The sequence below is a fragment of the Hyperolius riggenbachi genome, chromosome 12 (genome assembly GCF_040937935.1).
Source record: "Hyperolius riggenbachi isolate aHypRig1 chromosome 12, aHypRig1.pri, whole genome shotgun sequence".
NCBI lineage: Eukaryota > Metazoa > Chordata > Amphibia > Anura > Hyperoliidae > Hyperolius > Hyperolius riggenbachi.
In genome coordinates, this window is record NC_090657.1 from 106,302,572 (window position 1) to 106,324,723 (window position 22,152).

General features: G+C 45.4%; 1 protein-coding gene and 1 long non-coding RNA gene across 4 annotated transcripts in view; one reads left to right on the forward strand and one right to left on the reverse strand.

Annotated features, from left to right (window-relative positions):
- Positions 1–22,152, forward strand: part of COPZ2 (COPI coat complex subunit zeta 2) — a 96,151-nt gene that overhangs the window by 34,255 nt on the left and 39,744 nt on the right. For all 3 annotated transcript variants that reach the window (XR_011025383.1, XM_068263989.1, XM_068263987.1), the window contains one exon: positions 5,157–5,238. Coding sequence is in view for 2 of the 3 variants with exons in the window: in XM_068263989.1 (XP_068120090.1) it covers positions 5,157–5,238 (82 nt within the window). In the remaining variant the exon portion in view is untranslated. The remainder of the gene's footprint in view (positions 1–5,156; positions 5,239–22,152) is intronic.
- LOC137542229 (uncharacterized) overlaps positions 1–22,152 on the reverse strand; it is a 93,830-nt gene that overhangs the window by 29,332 nt on the left and 42,346 nt on the right. The window lies entirely within an intron of this gene.

Here is a 22,152-nt window from a genome sequence, read left to right on the forward strand (position 1 = left end):
ACCTGGTATAGCTGTCCGAGGGTCTCACGCCTTTGGAAAAGAATCTGCACCTTGTTTAATAAGCTCTTTCCTTGCCCTCAGGCCTCAGTGCGCCCATGATGCCAAGTGAGACGAAGTCTGGGAGCAGCACCAGGCAGAAACAGGAAGTGAAAAGAGTGCCTGGCCAACCTATACTGGGGCAACTGTACCTAGCTAACAATACTAGGGGTACCTTTACCTGACTACCTACCTATACTGAGGGTGTTTTTGGGGGGACTCACAGCAGCTATAACATGCGGTTCAAATTGTCTGCTGTTGTGCTATCATTCCAATTCGAGGGGGAGGGGGGGCATCCTCACAAGTTTGCCTCAGGCAACAAAAAGTCTAGAACCGGCCCTGCTTCCCCTGTACCCCTAGATCCTAAAATCTTGTTACTAGGCCTAAAGTTAAACTGTATGGTCCATATGCAATTCACTTTTTCACCTGAGTTTTCTCCTAATATCTCCTGATATTTTTAACCTTGTCAATAAAATGCCTTTTAAGCCACCAGAAAGCAAGAAAATACTCAAAATAATTTTGATAGTACTTTTCACCAACCTTTTTGGTACTTTTTTTAGTTGAAAAGTGGTGAAAAGTTATTTCAAATCGAAGATGAAAAATTATCTCCTAGGAGAAAACTGAGGTGAAAAAGTGAATTGCATATGGGCCTATACCTCACGCACAACACAAATTGACTACATTTTTTGTAACTGCTTTTAAAGCATATATAGCAGCTAAATGGAACTTGTCCCTCTTGTCATACTCTCAAGTGGTTGACAAAATTAACCACTTTACCCCCGCGCGTACGTATTTCTCCGCCCCTTTTTCCATCCTTTAAAAACCAGGGACGGAGAAACACGTACTTTCCGCGTTCCCGACGCTGCCCGCGCTCCCGCTCGTAAACACGCCGCCCGCCGCTAGTAAACACGCCGCCGCCCGCTCGCCCAGAGATCAATGAACGGGAAAATCCATTCCCGTTCGTTGATCTAAGCCCCGCAATGATCAGCTGCTCTCCTATGGGCAGCGCGATCATTGTGAGAAAAACCTCACGTGTCCAGCCTCCTTATTCTTCCTCCAAGCTTCCGGAAGGAAGCTTGGAGGTCGCATTAAAACAAAAAGTTACTGTGGCCATCTTGTGGCCAAATAGTAAACTACACCCTACACATTTTTCACATACAAATAAATGACTTTTACACATAAAATTAACTCATTACCTCCCACACTCCCCATTTTTTTTTTTTTTTTGTAATTAAAAAAAATTAAAAAATTTACAATTAAAAAAAATACATAAATAGTTACCTTAGGGACTGAACTTTTTAAATATTTATGTCAAGAGGGTATAACACTGTTACTTTATAAACTATGGGCTTGTAATTAGGGATGGACGCAAAACTGAAAAAAATGCACCTTTATTTCCAAATAAAATATTGGCGCCAAACATTGTGATAGGGACATAATTTAAATGGTTTTATAACTGGGACAAAAGGGCAAATACGTTTCATGGGTTTTAATTACAGTAGCATGCATTATTTAAAAACTATAATGGCCGAAAACTGAAAAATAATTATTTTTTTCCCCACATTTTTCCTATTTTCCCATTAAAACACATTTAGAAAAAAATAATTCTTGGCATAATGTCCCACCTAAAGAAAGCCTAATTGGTGGCGAAAAAAACAAGATATAGTTCATTTCATTGCGATAAGTAATAATAAAGTTATAGACGAATGAATGGAAGGAGCGCTGAAAGGTGAAAATTGCTCTGGTGCTCAGGGGGTAAAACCCCTCAGTGGTGAAGTGGTTAATCATACTTTAATTTGTGAGCGTATTAATGCCATCACAGGTGATCACAACAATCATTTTCAGAAGGTGTGGGGCCCCTGGACAACTCAAAGCCTCTCAAGAGGCTCACAAATTCAACTCAAACTCTGACTTTTACTACTGTGGTGCGCCACTATCATAGAAGGATAATGGCCTAAAAGGCAGACGATAGAATCTTGAATTGTGACGTATAACCTGCTATTCTACTACACTGAGCCATTCTTTTGCCTCTTTTTTGTTACAGTTATCTATGATATATAGAACCCATGCTGGGCACCAATGTCTGTGTATATCCTACCTCCTGAAAAATTTGTGCCCAGGGGCGTTTCTAGCCATTTTGTCAATCCAGGCAAGAAAACCTGTGGCGTGCCCAGCCCCCCACATAGCGCTCAAACATAAACGTTAAATACTGTACTTATAAAGTCCTTTGCCGCTCTCCCGCAGTCCTCCGTTTAGTGGTAATCATCCCCGGTATCTGGCTCAGTGACGTCAGCCGGGGTCTTCTGCCTTCTTATGAAGACCCTGGTTGACTGAGACTGGAGCTGACTGAGCCAGTTACTGGGGCTGATTGCGGACAAATGAGGACAACGGGAGGACGGTGAGGGACGCATCCATGCTTATGGGGCTGGAGGAAGCCCTGGGTAAGTAAAACATGTTGTAGTGTGCCATCTCTCTCTGACTGAGGCTAAGATTCAGCAGCAGCGATGCTGCAGCATCACCTCAGACATAATGATTGCTTGCTGCTGATATCATCATCGGTGCTGCAGCAGCTGCGTCACTCAAACTTAGCCTCACAACTCTGCCCAGCACAGCTTGCCCACCTACACCTAGTGACAGTCAAACCACCACAAACCAACTCACCCCCCCCCCCCCACACACACACACACACACACTAATATATGCACAATGTACTGGCAAGGCAGGGCAAGGCAGCAGTGAAAAATGCTTACCTTGGAAATGATTCAAGCAAGCTCGCCTTATTTCTTCTAGCCTAGGCTGGACTAGCGACTGCCTGCTGTGTCTCTGGGACTCTGAGGGAGACACACACGATAATCCAAATGTTTTGGGGTTGGGGGGGGGGGGCTCAGGGCCAGCCAGGGGGGCATGTCAAGAGGGCACAGTCTCCTGTCTGCAGCGCAGCGCAGCCGGTGGTGGCGCTTGAATGTGTGGTGCATCACACGCTGGCGCTGGACATATTTGACAACCACAGAGTTAGAGGCAGCGCCGCACGAGGTGAACAAAGTACCCGTGCAGTTGCTTGCTCTGAGAAGAGGAGAGGGGGTGGTCTGGTAGGTGGCACAGCTGAGCCTGTCATAGAGGCACGGGCAGGAGCCAGCGTGAACGTAAATTAAATTAAAAACCACACTGCACAGTGAGCACTCCCCCTGTGTTGCGCCCCCCCCCCCTCCTATGGCGCTCCAGGCGAACATTTGTACTTTCCTGGTGGTTAAGATGCCGCTGCTTGTGCCTAATAAAATAATTTTGACACTAAAAGAAAAGGGAGAAAAAATGTTTTAATAGTTTGTGCTTAGTTACTGATAATAATGTAACTAATAGTAGTGTAATTCGCTATAGGAAAATTTTACAAAAGTTTGTTAATATTGAATATATTTTTGATAATATATCAATATTCAGATCTGTAACGATTGTGGAATTCTCTCCGTGATCAGCGCACAAGGCGTGCGCTGACACAGCGGAAATCCTCCACAAGCATATAATTTGCGGGAACCCAGCAAAAGGTGCAACGCACCTGTAGAGGGAAATTCCTGTCGGCAGGTGGAGCTGTGGAGTGCAGAGGAACAGCTCCTCTGCCCTGCCACAGATGCCAGACAGGAATTGTACGAAAGGAAGAAATGCAGGGCAAGATAGCCCTGAAAGAGAGAGATCAAAGCGACAGAGGGTATGTGTGTCCACCAATCTAGTCGCCACCCTGCTACAATGAACACACAACCATGAAGATCAGGTGAGAAGGCAATCGCAGGAGATGGCGATTGCTAACAGCGACACAAGACAGAATAAGCACAGAGGAAGAATGTATGTGTGTGCACCAATCTAGTCGCCAACCTGCGACGGTGGACACACAACAGAGGAAACCGAGTGAGAACGCAATCGCCTGAGAAGCGATTGCGAATGAGAATGAGCAAAGGGACAGATTGTATGTGTGTGCACCAATCTAGTCGCCAACCCGCGACGGTGCATACACAACCGCAGATATGAAGTAGGAATGCAATCGCGAGAGAGGCGATTGCCAGAGGTGACACAAGGCTACAGCAAGGCAGAGCACGAGAGTAGCAAAGGCACAGCAAATCATACAATGAGAAGATAAGGAAAATAATAAACGCTAACTAAACGCGAACACCACACTCATTTGCAACAGCGAACACGTTTTCTGCACGGTCTCCGCGTGTTAAGCACAACAGAGACAAGCACGCCTAACTAACCACCGACAGACAAACAGGAAACAGAGGACGCGAGCGCTTGCTTAACGGTTACCTCACCAAGCCTCCAGCAAGCTGTCGTAGCAGACAAGACAGGTACACAAAAACAGGGATAAGTGCGAGATACGATCCACTGCTCTTTCCGCCAGAGCGAGTGCGACCCAAGTAAGGCAACAGAGCTAGCAGGATCCACTGCTCTTACCGCCAGAGCGAATGCGATCCAAGTATAGCAAGGGAGTTGCAGACCAGAAGGATCCACAGCCGCTACTGCTAGAGGCTAGTGTGATCCAAGCATGACAGACAGACAGAACAGAAGGGCCTACCAGTAACAACCGCTGTTCTGGTTAGCACCCCACAGACAGACAGAACAGGCAATACAAATAATACAAGCCTGACTGCCCTAGCAAGGATGCCTAGTGCAGTCCCAGGGATTACTCTAAGCTAATCTTCAAACAATAAGCAAGGCTGACACTCCAGGAGTGTTTCACAGGACAAACCGTTATGACCAGCGACGCACTGTGGAATCACATGGTATATATAGAGCAAGCCTACAAAGGATGTGGCTAGGCAATTTGCATGACAAACGTATGCAAATTCCTCAGCAGCAAGCTGCAAAACTGACAAAAGGTCTCTCTTCCAGAGACCTGCAGAATGCAGACCTGAACAGTGGTCAAAAAAAGCTGCCTGCCTGCGCAGGCAGCTGAGCGGATCATTACAAGATCATCTAAATCTTAGAATTTTGCATGTTCTAGAGGTGATCCATGGGTGGGGATGATGGTAGCTACACCCTATTGACGCTGCCTTCTTCTCTATGTTATATTTTGGGCTGTTTATATTTCAAACAATTTTATGTTGTAAAATGTCCTTTTTCCATCTCCTTAGTACTACGATGGCACATTCCCTTCTGTCGTGGAGCAAAGAGAATTTGAGAGACGAATATTCAGCAAGACTCAGAGAACAGAAAGTAAGAGAAAATCCCTTTATGTCAGTGTGTAAACTCTGCACAGCTATCTCCTGATAGTTGGAACATATACAGTGCATCATCCTGACCTACTTCTGGGAGAAAATATCTGTATCCACATGCTGAACATAAAGGACTATCAAAAATAAAAAAAAATAGGGAAGTTTAGAAAAAGACCTACTATTTGAAAAACACCATTGATTTAGGGAATACCTTTAATAACTAAAGGCTCTTTTCCCCTGAAAAATGCAATCAGCATCACAAATTGCTGTGATTGCAATTTTTACCATTTAAAACAAGCATGGTTTTAGAGACAATTCATGGTGGGTATTAAAGAATTTTTACAGGTGTCACGGGTGAACCATGAAAAACGCAATCAATTGTTTTTTTGCCCCAATTGCGATTCACGTTACAATCCAGATTGCATCTGTAGGGGCAAAATCCCTGGAGTCTGGCTATTCAGGTTGGAAACACATTTCTATTCTGTGATGACAGTGGTTTTCTTTAATTACCAGGAACAAAATGGCATTCTTTCATCAGGCAGCTCTCACAGTGCGAACTCTAGCTTAAAAGCCCATTTGGTGCAGTACACACCAGAAGCAAGCCCCAGCATAGCAAAACACAGACTAAGCGGAGTCCTGGCTATATTCACTAACTGTACTTTCGTAATTTGCCTTTTTAAGAGATTCTGTACTTGTGACTAGTGTTGGGCGAACATCTAGATGTTCGGGTTCGGGCCGAACAGGCCGAACATGGCCGCGATGTTCGGGTGTTCGACCCGAACTCCGAACATAATGGAAGTCAATGGGGACCCGAACTTTTGTGCTTTGTAAAGCCTCCTTACATGCTACATACCCCAAATTTACAGGGTATGTGCACCTTGGGAGTGGGTACAAGAGGGAAAAATTTTTTAGCAAAAAGAGCTTATAGTTTTTGAGAAAATCGATTTTAAAGTTTCAAAGGGAAAACTGTCTTTTAAATGCGGGAAATGTCTGTTTTCTTTGCACAGGTAACATGCTTTTTGTCGGCATGCAGTCATAAATGTAATACATATAAGAGGTTCCAGGAAAAGGGACCGGTAACGCTAACCCAGCAGCAGCACACGTGATGGAACAAGAGGAGGGTGGCGCAGGAGGAGAAGGCCACGCTTTGAGACACAACAACCCAGGCCTTGCATGAGGACAAGAAGCGTGCGGATAGCAATTTGCATTTTGTCGCCATGCAGTCATAAATGTAACACAGATGAGAGGTTCAATAAACAGGGACCGGAAACGCTAACCCATCACAGATGTTCATTGTTCATGTTACTTGGTTGGGGTCCGGGAGTGTTGCGTAGTCGTTTCCAATCCAGGATTGATTCATTTTAATTTGAGTCAGACGGTCTGCATTTTCTGTGGAGAGGTGGATACGCCGCCGATCTGTGACGATGCCTCCGGCAGCACTGAAACAGCGTTCCGACATAACGCTGGCTGCCGGGCAAGCCAGCACCTCTATTGCGTACATTGCCAGTTTGTGCCAGGTGTCTAGCTTCGATACCCAATAGTTGAAGGGTGCAGATGGATTGTTCAACACAGCTACGCCATCTGACATGTAGTCCTTGACCATCTTCTCCAGGCGATCGGTGTTGGAGGTGGATCTGCACGCTTGCTGTTCTGTGTGCTGCTGCATGGGTGTCAGAAAATTTTCCCACTCCAAGGACACTGCCGATACCATTCCCTTTTGGGCACTAGCTGCGGCTTGTGTTGTTTGCTGCCCTCCTGGTCGTCCTGGGTTTGCGGAAGTCAGTCTGTCGGCGTACAACTGGCTAGAGGAGGGGGAGGATGTCAATCTCCTCTCTAAAGTCTCCACAAGGGCCTGCTGGTATTCTTCCATTTTGACCTGTCTGGCTCTTTCTTCAAGCAGTTTTGGAACATTGTGTTTGTACCGTGGATCCAAAAGGGTATAAACCCAGTAATTGGTGTTGTCCAGAATGCGCACAATGCGTGGGTCGCGTTCAATGCAGTCCAAGGCCGAAGAGGTCATAGCCTAGGGTCACAAAACCTGTTTATTGGGCAATTTCAATGGTGGCGAGTCTGACGTACATAAATCGCAGCAATGGCCGTTAGCAACGTCTGAATCTCACGAAATGTCTCATGCAGGTAGAAGACATATTGTTAGACTTGGGCTCCAAAGATGGGTTCCCTACATCTCTGCAAACCAGAGTTACAGGGCTCCAAATTTGGTAAAATCCCCCATAGGCTTTCATTGGGCCTCCTATTTACAGTTCCAAAATCTCACATCTTTTCAAAGGGCAATTACTCAGCAGTGGCAAATTTTCTAGCATTGTAGGGACCCTTAGGGGGAACATGACTGGTGAGTTTCGGGCCCCTAGGCCAAAGAGGTCATAGCCTAGGGTCACAAAAACCTGTTTATTGGGGCTATTTCAATGGTAGTGATGGTGACGTACATAAATCGCAGCAATGGCCGTTAGCAAAGTCTGAATCTCACGAAATGTCTCATGCAGGTAGAAGACATATTGTTAGACTTGGATTCCAAAGATGGGGTCCCTACATCTCTGCAAACCAGAGTTACAGGGGTCCAAAATTGGTAAAATCCCCCATAGGATTTCATTGGCTCCCTATTTCACTTTCCAAAATCTCACATCTTTTCAAAGGGCAATGGCTCAGCAGTACCAAATTTTCTAGCATTGTAGGGACCCTTAGGGGGAACATGACTGGTGAGTTTCGGGCCCCTAGGCCGAAGAGGTCATAGCCTAGGGTCACAAAAACCTGTTTATTGGGGCTATTTCAATGGTAGTGATGGTGACGTACATAAATCGCAGCAATGGCCGTTAGCAAAGTCTGAATCTCACGAAATGTGTCATGCAGGTAGAAGACATATTGTTAGACTTGGATTCCAAAGATGGGGTCCCTACATCTCTGCAAACCAGAGTTACAGGGGTCCAAAATTGGTAAAATCCCCCATAGGATTTCATTGGCTCCCTATTTCACTTTCCAAAATCTCACATCTTTTCAAAGGGCAATTACTCAGCAGTGGCAAATTTTCTAGCATTGTAGGGACCCTTAGGGGGAACATGACTGGTGAGTTTCGGGCCCCTAGGCCGAAGAGGTCATAGCCTAGAGTCACAAAAACCTGTTTATTGGGGCTATTTCAATGGTAGTGATGGTGACGTACATAAATCGCAGCAATGGCCGTTAGCAAAGTCTGAATCTCACGAAATGTCTCATGCAGGTAGAAGACATATTGTTAGACTTGGATTCCAAAGATGGGGTCCCTACATCTCTGCAAACCAGAGTTACAGGGGTCCAAAATTGGTAAAATCCCCCATAGGATTTCATTGGCTCCCTATTTCACTTTCCAAAATCTCACATCTTTTCAAAGGGCAATGGCTCAGCAGTACCAAATTTTCTAGCATTGTAGGGACCCTTAGGGGGAACATGACTGGTGAGTTTCGGGCCCCTAGGCCGAAGAGGTCATAGCCTAGGGTCACAAAAACCTGTTTATTGGGGCTATTTCAATGGTAGTGATGGTGACGTACATAAATCACAGCAATGGCCGTTAGCAAAGTCTGAATCTCACGAAATGTGTCATGCAGGTAGAAGACATATTGTTAGACTTGGATTCCAAAGATGGGGTCCCTACATCTCTGCAAACCAGAGTTACAGGGGTCCAAAATTGGTAAAATCCCCCATAGGATTTCATTGGCTCCCTATTTCACTTTCCAAAATCTCACATCTTTTCAAAGTGCAATGGCTCAGCAGTACCAAATTTTCTAGCATTGTAGGGACCCTTAGGGGGAACATGACTGGTGAGTTTCGGGCCCCTAGGCCGAAGAGGTCATAGCCTAGGGTCACAAAAACCTGTTTATTGGGGCTATTTCAATGGTAGTGATGGTGGCGTACATAAATCTCAGCCATGGCCGTTAGCAACGTCTGAATCTCACGAAATGTCTCATGCAGGTAGAAGACATATTGTTAGACTTAGATTCCAAAGATGGGGTCCCTACATCTCTGCAAACCAGAGTTACAGGGGTCCAAAATTGGTAAAATCCCCCATAGGCTTTTATTGGGCCTCCTATTTACCGTTCCAAAATCTCACACCATTTCAAAGGGCAATGGCTCAGCAGTGGCAAAACTCACCAGTCATGATCCCCCTAAGGGTCCCTACAATGCTAGAAAATTTGGTACTGCTGAGCCATTGCCCTTTGAAAAGATGTGAGATTTTGGAAAGTGAAATAGGGAGCCAATGAAATCCTATGGGGGATTTTACCAATTTTGGACCCCTGTAACTCTGGTTTGCAGAGATGTAGGGACCCCATCTTTGGAATCCAAGTCTAACAATATGTCTTCTACCTGCATGAGACATTTCGTGAGATTCAGACTTTGCTAACGGCCATTGCTGCGATTTATGTACGTCACCATCACTACCATTGAAATAGCCCCAATAAACAGGTTTTTGTGACCCTAGGCTATGACCTCTTCGGCCTAGGGGCCCGAAACTCACCAGTCATGTTCCCCCTAAGGGTCCCTACAATGCTAGAAAATTTGGTACTGCTGAGCCATTGCCCTTTGAAAAGATGTGAGATTTTGGAAAGTGAAATAGGGAGCCAATGAAATCCTATGGGGGATTTTACCAATTTTGGACCCCTGTAACTCTGGTTTGCAGAGATGTAGGGACCCCATCTTTGGAATCCAAGTCTAACAATATGTCTTCTACCTGCATGAGACATTTCGTGAGATTCAGACTTTGCTAACGGCCATTGCTGCGATTTATGTACGTCACCATCACTACCATTGAAATAGCCCCAATAAACAGGTTTTTGTGACCCTAGGCTATGACCTCTTCGGCCTAGGGGCCCGAAACTCACCAGTCATGTTCCCCCTAAGGGTCCCTACAATGCTAGAAAATTTGGTACTGCTGAGCCATTGCCCTTTGAAAAGATGTGAGATTTTGGAAAGTGAAATAGGGAGCCAATGAAATCCTATTTGGGATTTTACCAATTTTGGACCCCTGTAACTCTGGTTTGCAGAGATGTAGGGACCCCATCTTTGGAATCCAAGTCTAACAATATGTCTTCTACCTGCATGAGACATTTCGTGAGATTCAGACTTTGCTAACGGCCATTGCTGCGATTTATGTACGTCACCATCGCTACCATTGAAATAGCCCCAATAAACAGGTTTTTGTGACCCTAGGCTATGACCTCTTCGGCCTAGGGGCCCGAAACTCACCAGTCATGTTCCCCCTAAGGGTCCCTACAATGCTAGAAAATTTGCCACTGCTGAGTAATTGCCCTTTGAAAAGATGTGAGATTTTGGAACTGTAAATAGGAGGCCCAATGAAAGCCTATGGGGGATTTTACCAAATTTGGAGCCCTGTAACTCTGGTTTGCAGAGATGTAGGGAACCCATCTTTGGAGCCCAAGTCTAACAATATGTCTTCTACCTGCATGAGACATTTCGTGAGATTCAGACGTTGCTAACGGCCATTGCTGCGATTTATGTACGTCAGACTCGCCACCATTGAAATTGCCCAATAAACAGGTTTTGTGACCCTAGGCTATGACCTCTTCGGCCTAGGACTGCATTGAACGCGACCCACGCATTGTGCGCATTCTGGACAACACCAATTACTGGGTTTATACCCTTCTGGATCCACGGTACAAACACAATGTTCCAAAACTGCTTGAAGAAAGAGCCAGACAGGTCAAAATGGAAGAATACCAGCAGGCCCTTGTGGAGACTTTAGAGAGGAGATTGACATCCTCCCCCTCCTCTAGCCAGTTGTACGCCGACAGACTGACTTCCGCAAACCCAGGACGACCAGGAGGGCAGCAAACAACACAAGCCGCAGCTAGTGCCCAAAAGGGAATGGTATCGGCAGTGTCCTTGGAGTGGGAAAATTTTCTGACACCCATGCAGCAGCACACAGAACAGCAAGCGTGCAGATCCACCTCCAACACCGATCGCCTGGAGAAGATGGTCAAGGACTACATGTCAGATGGCGTAGCTGTGTTGAACAATCCATCTGCACCCTTCAACTATTGGGTATCGAAGCTAGACACCTGGCACAAACTGGCAATGTACGCAATAGAGGTGCTGGCTTGCCCGGCAGCCAGCGTTATGTCGGAACGCTGTTTCAGTGCTGCCGGAGGCATCGTCACAGATCGGCGGCGTATCCGCCTCTCCACAGAAAATGCAGACCGTCTGACTCAAATTAAAATGAATCAATCCTGGATTGGAAACGACTACGCAACACTCCCGGACCCCAACCAAGTAACATGAACAATGAACATCTGTGATGGGTTAGCGTTTCCGGTCCCTGTTTATTGAACCTCTCATCTGTATTACATTTATGACTGCATGGCGACAAAATGCAAATTGCTATCCGCACGCTTCTTGTCCTCATGCAAGGCCTGGGTTGTTGTGTCTCAAAGCGTGGCCTTCTCCTCCTGCGCCACCCTCCTCTTGTTCCATCACGTGTGCTGCTGCTGGGTTAGCGTTACCGGTCCCTTTTCCTGGAACCTCTTCTATGTATTACATTTATGACTGCATGCCGACAAAAAGCATGTTACCTGTGCAAAGAAAACAGACATTTCCCGCATTTAAAAGACAGTTTTCCCTTTGAAACTTTAAAATCGATTTTCTCAAAAACTATAAGCTCTTTTTGCTAAATTTTTTTTTCCTCTTGTACCCACTCCCAAGGTGCACATACCCTGTAAATTTGGGGTATGTAGCATGTAAGGAGGCTTTACAAAGCACGAAAGTTCGGGTCCCCATTGACTTCCATTATGTTCGGAGTTCGGCCATGTTCGGCCCGAACCCGAACATCTAGATGTTCGCCCAACACTAAACGTGACCCGTTCGGCCAATCACAGCGCTAGCCGAACGTTCGGGTAACGTTCGGCCATGCGCTCTTAGTTCGGCCATATGGCCGAACCGTTTGGCCGAACACCATCAGGTGTTCGGCCGAACCCGAACATCACCCGAACAGGGTGATGTTCTGCAGAACCCGAACAGTGGCGAACACTGTTCGCCCAACACTACTTGTGACCTATATGAAAAGTATATCATTTGACTGCTAACGTCCTGCCGAACATTTTCATATCTCTTTCAGATAGCTGACATAAGCAGCAACCCCGTTATTACATTTCTCAGAAAGGGAATGTCACACACTATTCATGTCTGGTATTAATGTGATCCATATTCTTTGGAGATTGTGAATTTGCTATTACTATTTGTGAGCAATGAATGTGGCCGGATATATAGGAATGTCACATATTTGGCATTCCCTCCAAAAGTAAGGAAAGCACCAAACTCCAACCCAGGGGCTGCCCCTGAGTTCCGCCCTCAAAACAGGATCCTACATAAGGAACAGGCTGAAATGTAATCTCAGTCCTCCATTGTTTGACCATCACTGAGGCTAGCAGAGTATCTAAGGCTGGCTTTCATTATGGAACAAAGACACTTTCCATTTTGCTTGATTTCTACACAAATTATATCTTTCTTTCAAAACCTTAAGTATTCATTTTCTCGGTTTTCCTGTTTATTTTACACTGTGGTTACCGTCTGTCATAATTGTTACTTATAATAATTTTCTGTATATATTATTTATATTGCATTTACAATAAAAGACCTAAGGTCATTTTTACGGCTACATACTGGATTTAAGCACTGCAAAAAGAATCCTAGCCTTTCTGAAGATTCGCTACCAGAAGTATTGCATTGTTTCAGTCAGACTAGGGGTGTGTTCATTTTATTCGTGGGTTTAGAATAGTCAGAGCGGGTTCCTCTTTTCCCGGATAAAAGGGGTGGTGGCAGCCTTGAACCTGAAATATTGTGTATTGAAGTGTTTGTGTTGCTCGCACATACCCTCCTGGCCTGTTTGCCCAATTCCGGCGGTTTCAGCGCATCAATTGCATCCATGAAATTGGATGGTCTGTGGGCTGAAAACAGATTGGTAGGCATTGAGCAGTCCGGTCACTAGGGGGCTTGTGACAACAGGTCAGTCACAAATGGACAAACATGCAGGTCCTGAAGGGTTCTTCCATGGTGAAAAGGTTAAGAAAGACTGGCATATAGCCTCTAAATTACAGTATTCCTGTACTTCAAGTGTAGTGCACTTTTGTAGTATTCCTTTGTAATCACTGCTACATTTGTGAACACATGAAAAATGTACTTTTGTGTATAAATTCTTCATGGTCCTCTTTAAAGCGGTATTGTCACCATAAAAATCAAATTTCAAATGCAACTGGTCTGAGTGCATTAAGTAATAACGATGCTAATCCTGCATTTAAAACTTGCAAAACGTTTTCTGCTGTTATGTTTTAAAGTTATCACATTATACACTTTAGGAGCACTGGCCCTAGTGCCAAAAAGTGCCAAAGAGTTGAATGCTGGGAGTTCTTTTTATCTATAATATATTCCTCCTCTTCCATTTATTTCCCTATCTAGCTGCTTATCAGAAACACCCTCTGATTACTTGTGTTTACAAGCAAGGCTGAGGTGACTCAGTGATTGGATGTGTAAATAAAAAAATGACAGTGCAGTTGTTAGTATACACCTCAGTGGGAGCGTCTGAAGACTCTGGGAGGAGGGCAGCTAATGAATACACAATGAGCAAGAGAAGGGAGGTGGGAAAACAAGAGTCAGGGAGGATATGATGTCAGCATTAGCTTGGCAAGATGGCCACTGCCTAGAATAAGATTTTCTGCTTTTCCTTTATAAAATTCACAGGAATCATTACGTGGATAGCACAATACATCTGTTATGTAAGTAGAAGTACTATTTATCTACTTATATATGTGTTTTTTTATTTCTAGGTTAGCATGGGTGTCGCTTGTTCTTTAAAGAACACCTAAACTGAGAAAGATATGGAGGCTGCTATATTGCTTTCCTTTTAAACAATGCAAACTGCCTAGCTGTCCTGCTGATCCACTGCCTCTAATACTTTTAGCCATAGATCCTGAACAAGCATGCATCAAATCAGGTGTTTCTAACAGAAGTCTGACTGGATGAGCTGCATGCTTGCTTCATGTGTGCGATGGACACTACTGCAGCCAAAGAGATCAGCACGACTTCCAGGCATCCAGTATTATTTAAAAGGAAATATATATGGCAACCTCCAAATACCTCACCATTCAGGTGTACTTTAACTTGGATATTTTTACAGTAAAAGTTGTCCGTCTTTCCTATTTAAGTATACATTTGTCCTCTTATGTTACCTGTACAACTCTGTAGAAGACATTTAGCAGTATATTAAAGAGTGTGCAATCACCGTGACCACAAAACTCTCCAGGACAGGCCCAGATTTACCTCACAGGAGTCTATAGGCACAGATGTCCTGGCACCTTAGCCTTCGCCCTCCATGACCATACAAACCCCTTCCGAACCACACTGCAAATGTGCTGGCTGCCCCAGCTGTCACTCCTCCCTTACTTCCCCTGCCTGACATAGGCAGCTACTGGTGCCCCTTAGAATTAGGTAGCCAGAGGTACCCTCAGTATTAAATAATTAGTGATACCCCCACTTATGGGAGATCTCGTCAGTGGAATGCTGAGAGCTGGGTGAGTAACCTCTCATTTACTATCTGCTTTGGACTCTGATAGAGAAGAGGGAGGCACTCTGGGAGGGGAGTGGTCCGCTTCTCCATTATTAGGCGCCTGTAGGCACGTGCCTACAGTGCCTTATGGTAAATCCGACCCTGTCCAGGATCAGGCTTTTCCTGCACTCACTGGAAGAGCACTTTAGTGACTTTCTTGCACAGAGTTGCTACTGAGCAGGTAATGTAGTAGACAGCAGTATGGTGTGAAGGTGCCTTCTGGGCACTGCTATTCCTCTATTCCCTCTCCTCCAGTTTACAGATGTACAGACTCAGCTATAGAACTGTCTCCAGTGCTGACAAGGTACAGGCAAGTGCATGAATTATTGATGCAGCTCTGCACTGATGTGTCTGTGATCATCTGACCCCTTTTATCTCTCTCTCTCTCACACAGACACATTTTTAGCAAGTCTTTCAGGTAGAGCTAAAAGTAACTGACCTGGTACAAAATAATCCATTATGTCAATATGCACCCTACCCTGACACTGCCAGCAATTACAAAGCGTTTGATACTTATCCTATTACACACAAGGCCAGTTTTCCAGATTACCGTGTTTTTTGGACCTTCAGACGCACTTTTTGTTTCCCAAAAGTGGGGAGTAAAAGTCAGATTGTCTTATGGACTGAATACATGGAGTTTCCAGTATGCCGATAAGAACGTCCGCCAACCCATTGTGACATTCTGCTTCCGCAGTGGAAGCAGAATGTCACCTGCTCCAGATGCCTCTACCTAATGGAAGCATGCACGGCTTTGCTCCATTGATGGCTGTGGCTTCTATTGCTCTGTTCCACTTCCTCCCCGCCCCTCGAAACAGGACTGATCAATCTGTGCAGAGCTGCAGCATCCCAATGACTGGTCTGCTTTGCCACATGAAACAATGTGCGGTCACGTAAAGGGAAGTGTTGTGCCTCCTTGGTTTGTCAAAGATGAGGCTATATAGAACAGAAATGGCTGGGACAGCGCTATTATTATTATTATTCAGTATTTATATAGCGCCGACATATTACGCAGCGCTGTACAGTGTATGTGTATATATATATATATATATCTATCTTGTCACTAACTGTCCCTCAAAGGAGCTCACATTCTAATCCCTACCATTGCCATATGTCTATATTATGTAGTGCAAGTACTGTAGTCTAGGGCCAATTTTTTGGGGGGGGGAGCCAATTAACTTATCCGTATGTTTTTGGAATGTGGGAGGAAACCGGAGTGCCCGGAGGAAACCCACGCAGACACGGAGAGAACGTACAAACTCTTTGCAGATAGTGCACCAGCGCTAGAAGGTATATGTGAGCGCAGGGGTTTTCCTCTTCCTCCCACACTGGTGGGATACACACATTCACACGAAGGGACACAAGGTTGTCACAGAGGGACACAAGGAGGACACATAGGCACACGGGGACACAAGAGGTACAAGTGGGACATATTAAATGGGAGGGATTGGAGGAGATCCGCTAGATGCCCCTGCACCACAGACGCACTAGGCACTTATTGTATGTCCCAGCCACATGAACTTGGCTACTCTTGTTTGTGTATGTATGTTAGCAGCCATTGGGGTCTTACTGCAAGCTATAGCTCTTTTTCCCATATGTGAATGCAGCTCATTTATTTAAGAGTGTGAGTGGTGCAATTTGTCGTTTCCATGAAAGACTTATTTATATTTATGCATTGCTTTTATTTTAAGGTTAAGAATCATAATCGCCCTCAGATTGAAACTCAGGTTCTGGAGCATGACGTGTTTGCTTGCGTGTTGACTTGGGTGGTTAGAATAGTTCTAAGCAGGAGACCATGACAGGGTGAACTGACCTGGTATACAAGATGCTGAATTGGGGGGGGGGGGGGGGCGTTGGAACTAATGCCCTCCATTTTGACAACTCTTGGTTGCTTTTATTTTTGTTAGTGTTCCAGCTTGTTAGTATGTGTTTTGAATGCAGACGGTAATGTTTAAAAGGTATTAAAGCTTTATTAATTTTACATATACAGGTAGTCCCCGACTTACGAACGCCCGACTTATGAACAACTCGCCGATACGAACGGCCTGGATTCTGTGTTTCCATGGGAACAATTGAAAAAAAAAAATTTCTAATTGGACTTGTAGTTTTTGAGAAAATCGATTTTAAAAAATTCAAAGAAAAGATAGCTTTTAACCACTTAAAGAGGAACTGTAATGTCAAAACGTCCCCTGGGGGGTACTCACCTCGGGTGGGGGAAGCCTCTGGATCCTAATGAGGCTTCCCACGCCGTCCTCTGTCCCTCAGGGGTCTCGCTGCAGCCCTCCGTGCAGCGGTGACGTCAATATTTACCTTCCCGGCTCCTGCGCAGGCGCTCTGACGGCTGTCGGCTCCGAAGTAGGCGGAAATACCCGATCGCTGTCGGGTCTGCTCTACTGCGCAGGCGCAAGTTTCCGGCGCCTGCGCAGTAGAGTGGACCCGACGGAGATCGGGTATTTCCGTCTATTTCCGAGCCGAAAGCAGCCACAGCGCCCCCGCTGGAGCCAGCAAAGGTAAATATTGAATCTACAGTCGGGTCTGTCGCCGGCTGTTCGGAGGGCTGCAGCAAGACCCCTGTGGGACAGAGGACGGCGTGGGAAGCCTCATTAGGATCTGGAGGCTTCCCCCACCCGAGGTCATTCTCGTCTAGATAGGCTGCGAGCGCTCCCGCCGCCGGCCGTGAGCCCAGCGATCAATGAATGGGATTATAGATCCCATTCATTGATCGAAGCCCCCGCAGAAAACCCGACAGCCTCTTATCAGAGGCTGCGGTTTTTCTGAGTTACAAAATGTTTCCCGTCCTCCTAATGCTGCCTGGAAGCGTACGATTCCGCTTCCAGGACTTTTGTGGCCAAATAAAACTACACCCACATCCATTTTTTATTACGGTAAATAAATACATTTTTTTACATTTAAAATTAGCTGTTTAACTCTCACACCAAAAATTACCCAAATAAAAATTTTAATTAAAAAAATTACAATTAAAAAAAAAACATAAATAGTTACCTAAGGGTCTGAACTTTTTAAATATGCATGTCAAAGGAGTATATTAATATAATTTTTTTAATTATGGGCTTGTAAATAGTGATGGACGCAAATTGAAAAAATGCACCTTTATTTCCAAATAAAATATTGGCGCCATACATTGTGATAGGGATCATTTAAATGGTGTGATAAGCGGGACAAATGGGCAAATAAAATACATGGGTTTTAATTACGATAGCATGTATTAATTTCAAACTATAATGGCCAAAAACTGAGAATTTTTTTTCCATTTCTTTCTTAATATTCCTGTTAATATGGATTTAGAATAAATTAATTCTTAGCAAAATGTATCACCCAAAGAAAGCCTAACTGGTGGCGGAAAAAACAAGAAATAGATCAATTCATTGTGATGAGTAGTGATAAAGTTATTGGCAAATGAATGGGAGGTGAAAGTTTCTCAGATGCAAAAAATAAACAACCCTGTGGGCTTAAGTGGTTAAACTTGTATAAGCAGGTACAGAGGGCAGAGGTGACACAGAGTGGTACACTGGAGGCACAGGGGAACACAGAGGAGGTACAGGGGACAGAGATTACGCAATGTTCCAACATAAAGGAATTGTCAGGCAAAAAAAAAAAATGAGTTTCACTTACCTAGGGCTTCTACCAGCCCCATGCAGCCATCCTTTGCCCTCGTAGTCACTCACTGCTGCTCCAGTTCTGCAGAAAGCCTATCAGCCAGTAAGGGCCCATTCACACTAGAGCGTTTTGCCAGCAATTTCGGCAAAACGCTCAAGCGCTAGCACTTTTTAAAGCACTAGTGCAATAATACCCTATGGGCCCGTTCTTACTTGGGAGATTTGCATTAATCGACAGCGATTAACACAAATCGCCAAACGCGTAGCCTGCACCATTTCCCGGCGATCACATTTCAGTGCAATAGAAGCGCTAAACGCAAAACGCGGAAAAATCGCAGCAGTGACCAGTGATTTTTCCGCGGAAAACTCACTCCCGCAAAATTTACCGCCGGCGTTTTTGCGCTTTTAAGTGTGAATGGGGCCTGACAGTACTTGCAATTGTGTCTGCAGTACCAATTCTAGCAAGAGCTGAAAAAATACAGCCATAGACAGTAGAGCGAGCTCAGTCGCACATCACCATGTGACCAGCAGTACTGGAGGCTATACCCAAAATCATAAAGGAACATTCATCATAATTGAACGAGTCACTGAAACAAGCCTTCCTAGGCCCTCGGTTATGCCTTTCAGACAACATCATAACTTCACACATGAGTTAGAAGGAAAGTTCATACTATAATGCTAAGCTAAAAATGTCAAACGCATATTATACATGGTGTACCTTACACTTACTAGTCTTGCCAAATTTGCCCGAGATCAAAAACCCATCTGTCCAAAATGTTCACACCCCTCCCTTTATTCGCCGAACAATTATAACATTTTACTCATCATGTTACTTTTATCACTGTCATTACCAATTCTATATTTTGTATTCTGTATTTTGTATCATTTTTTGTATTTTGTCACTAATTATGTATCTTGTATATTGGTGTACACCATTGTCTGTATTATTATGTACCCCATATTTGTTTCTTACTTTGTACAGCGCCACGGAATATGTTGGCGCTTTATAAATCAATAATAATAATAGTAATAATAATAATTGTGTCAACAGATTACTAAATTGATTTTTGACAGCATGGGGGTGCCTGAATCTTCTTAATCCTAAAGTGTGTCTATGTAAAACTAGAATGAAAATGTACCCCATGTTGTAAAAGATTCCACATGCCCCCAAAAAACCTGTAAGGACAAACTGTTATATCATAACGTTTTTGAAAGGGTCAACATGCTGTGCTTCACTTTGCTGGGAAGTGTATCAGTCACACGCAGCATAAGCTTATCACTGGCACAGAATCTTCCCAGATTGCTCTTGAACGCACACCTGAAATTAAAGGAACGTGGAGGCCCACATTTATTTCCTTTTATACATTGCAAATTGCCTGGCTGTATGGATGATCATCTGCCTGTAGGGCTAGGTTCACAATAACCACAACTAGGCATAAAAATAAAACGATTTAGCGAGGCGGAAGCACATGTGTAAACGGATCCTATATTAAGCATTGGATTCATTTACATTTGCCACATAAAATGGAGTGGGAGTGGATGTCACATTCCCAAACGGTATTTTTCTGGAGGCTGCAGATGCCCATGGAATCAGTGCAAGCCTATGGGAATGGAACATGTCCATCGTCCCTTCCATTCCTGCTCTAATACTCACCTGTCTTCAGACATCTATGGCCCTCCACTGCTGCTGGCCTCCAAGGACAAGCAGTAGTATATATCTATCAGAATCCCAGCAGAAGCATATTACTCCCACTGGATTGCGAAAGGACCAATGGGGATCCTTCCTAACACCAGGGAGGATTCTCATTGGTTCTCTGAGTGGTGGACCAATGAGAATCCTCCCTGTTGCTAGGAAGGATTCCCAATGGTCTTCTGCAAACCACTGGGAGCTCTATGCTTCTGCCGGGACTCTAATCTATATAAAGTACTTGCGCTTGTTCCCCAAGCACAGCAGCAGGTGTCAGCAGGGGCGGAGGACACCAATCATGGCAGTGGACAAAATGCACAATGGTGACTTGTGTGAGTATGTTGACAGACACTGCAATGAGATACATGTTTTGCTGGATGTCCAACCCTAGTGTCCTTGCTGACCCCCTCCATGCCCTCTCCTCCACTCTCCCCACCCTAACCTGTCCTAATCTTGCTGCAGCTGAGTATCGCCAAACTCTCTCATCAGCCCTAGAGAAAGCTGCTCCACCAATATTTCGCCACAACCGACCCCCTAACCCCCAGCCCTGGCGCACTACCCATATTCGCATCCTCCAGAGGAAAACACGCGCCACTGAACGGAAATGGAGAAAAACTAGACTTAACCAGGATTTCCTACAGTACAAGACCAACCTGCTGCAGTTCCACACTGCCCTTGCTCATGCGAAGCAGGAATACTTTACCAAGCTCATCGGAGCACAAGCTTCCAACCCCCGGCGTCTTTTTGCCACCTTCAACTCCCTGCTTAAACCCCCCCCCCACCCTCCGTTTCCTCCCTCTCTGCCACAGATTTAGCCACCCACTTCACCAACAAAATTGTCTCCATCCGCCAGGAAATATCCAATCTCCAATCTTCACCTCCCACCCCCTCCCAACCAGCTCCTCCTCCACCCTATCCTCCTCTCACATCCTTCACTCCTACTACCACCGAGGAAGTCAACCACCTACTGCAGACTTCCCATACCACTACCTCCCCCCTTGACCCCATCCCTTCGGATTTACTCCAGCCTCACTTCACGGAATTGGCCCCAGTCCTCACTACCCTGTTCAACCTCTCCCTATCCACAGGCACCTTCCCCACAGACTTCAAGCAGGCCATTGTACTACCCCTGCTCAAGAAACCCTCACTCGACCCCTCGCTACCCTCCAACTACCGTCCTATCTCCCTCCTCCCCTTTGCCTCAAAACTCCTTGAGCGTCTGGTTCACAAACGCCTGACCCAGTACCTCAATGCTAACTCACTGCTAGACCCACTCCAATCTGGATTTCGGCCTGCCCACTCAACCGAAACTGCTCTCACCAAAGTGGTCAACGACCTTGCCTTAGCTAAAGCTGAAGGTAAATACTCCATTCTCCTCCTCCTTGACCTGTCAGCAGCTTTTGACACAGTAGATCATCCCCTACTCCTCCAGTCCCTCCAGTCCTTGGGCATTCACGATCTCGCCCTGTCCTGGCTTTCATCCTACCTCTCCAACCGCTCCTTCACGACCACATTCAATGAGTCCTCGTCCACCCCCAACCACCTCTCGGTGGGAGTCCCCCAAGGTTCGGTCCTTGGCCCCCTACTGTTCACCCTATACACATCCTCCATTGGCAAGGTTATCTCCTCCATGGGTTTTAACTACCATCTGTATGCAGATGACACCCAGATCTACCTCCACACCCCTGACATATCCACCACTACCATGGACAAGGTCTCCTCCTGCCTATCCGCCATCTCCTCCTGGATGTCTGCTAGGTTCCTGAAACTAAATCTAGACAAAACGGAATTTATGATATTCCCACCCCGGCCATCCACGAACCTCCCAGATGTGCATGTCACTGTTAACCACACTACCATTCGCCCTACCTCTCAAGCCCGCTGTCTGGGTGTCACCCTGGACTCCACACTCTCCTTCACTTCCCACATCCAAAACCTCACAAAGTCCTGCAACTTCCACCTTCGTAACATCTGTAAGATTTGCCCTTTCCTGACCTCTGCCACCACCAAACTCCT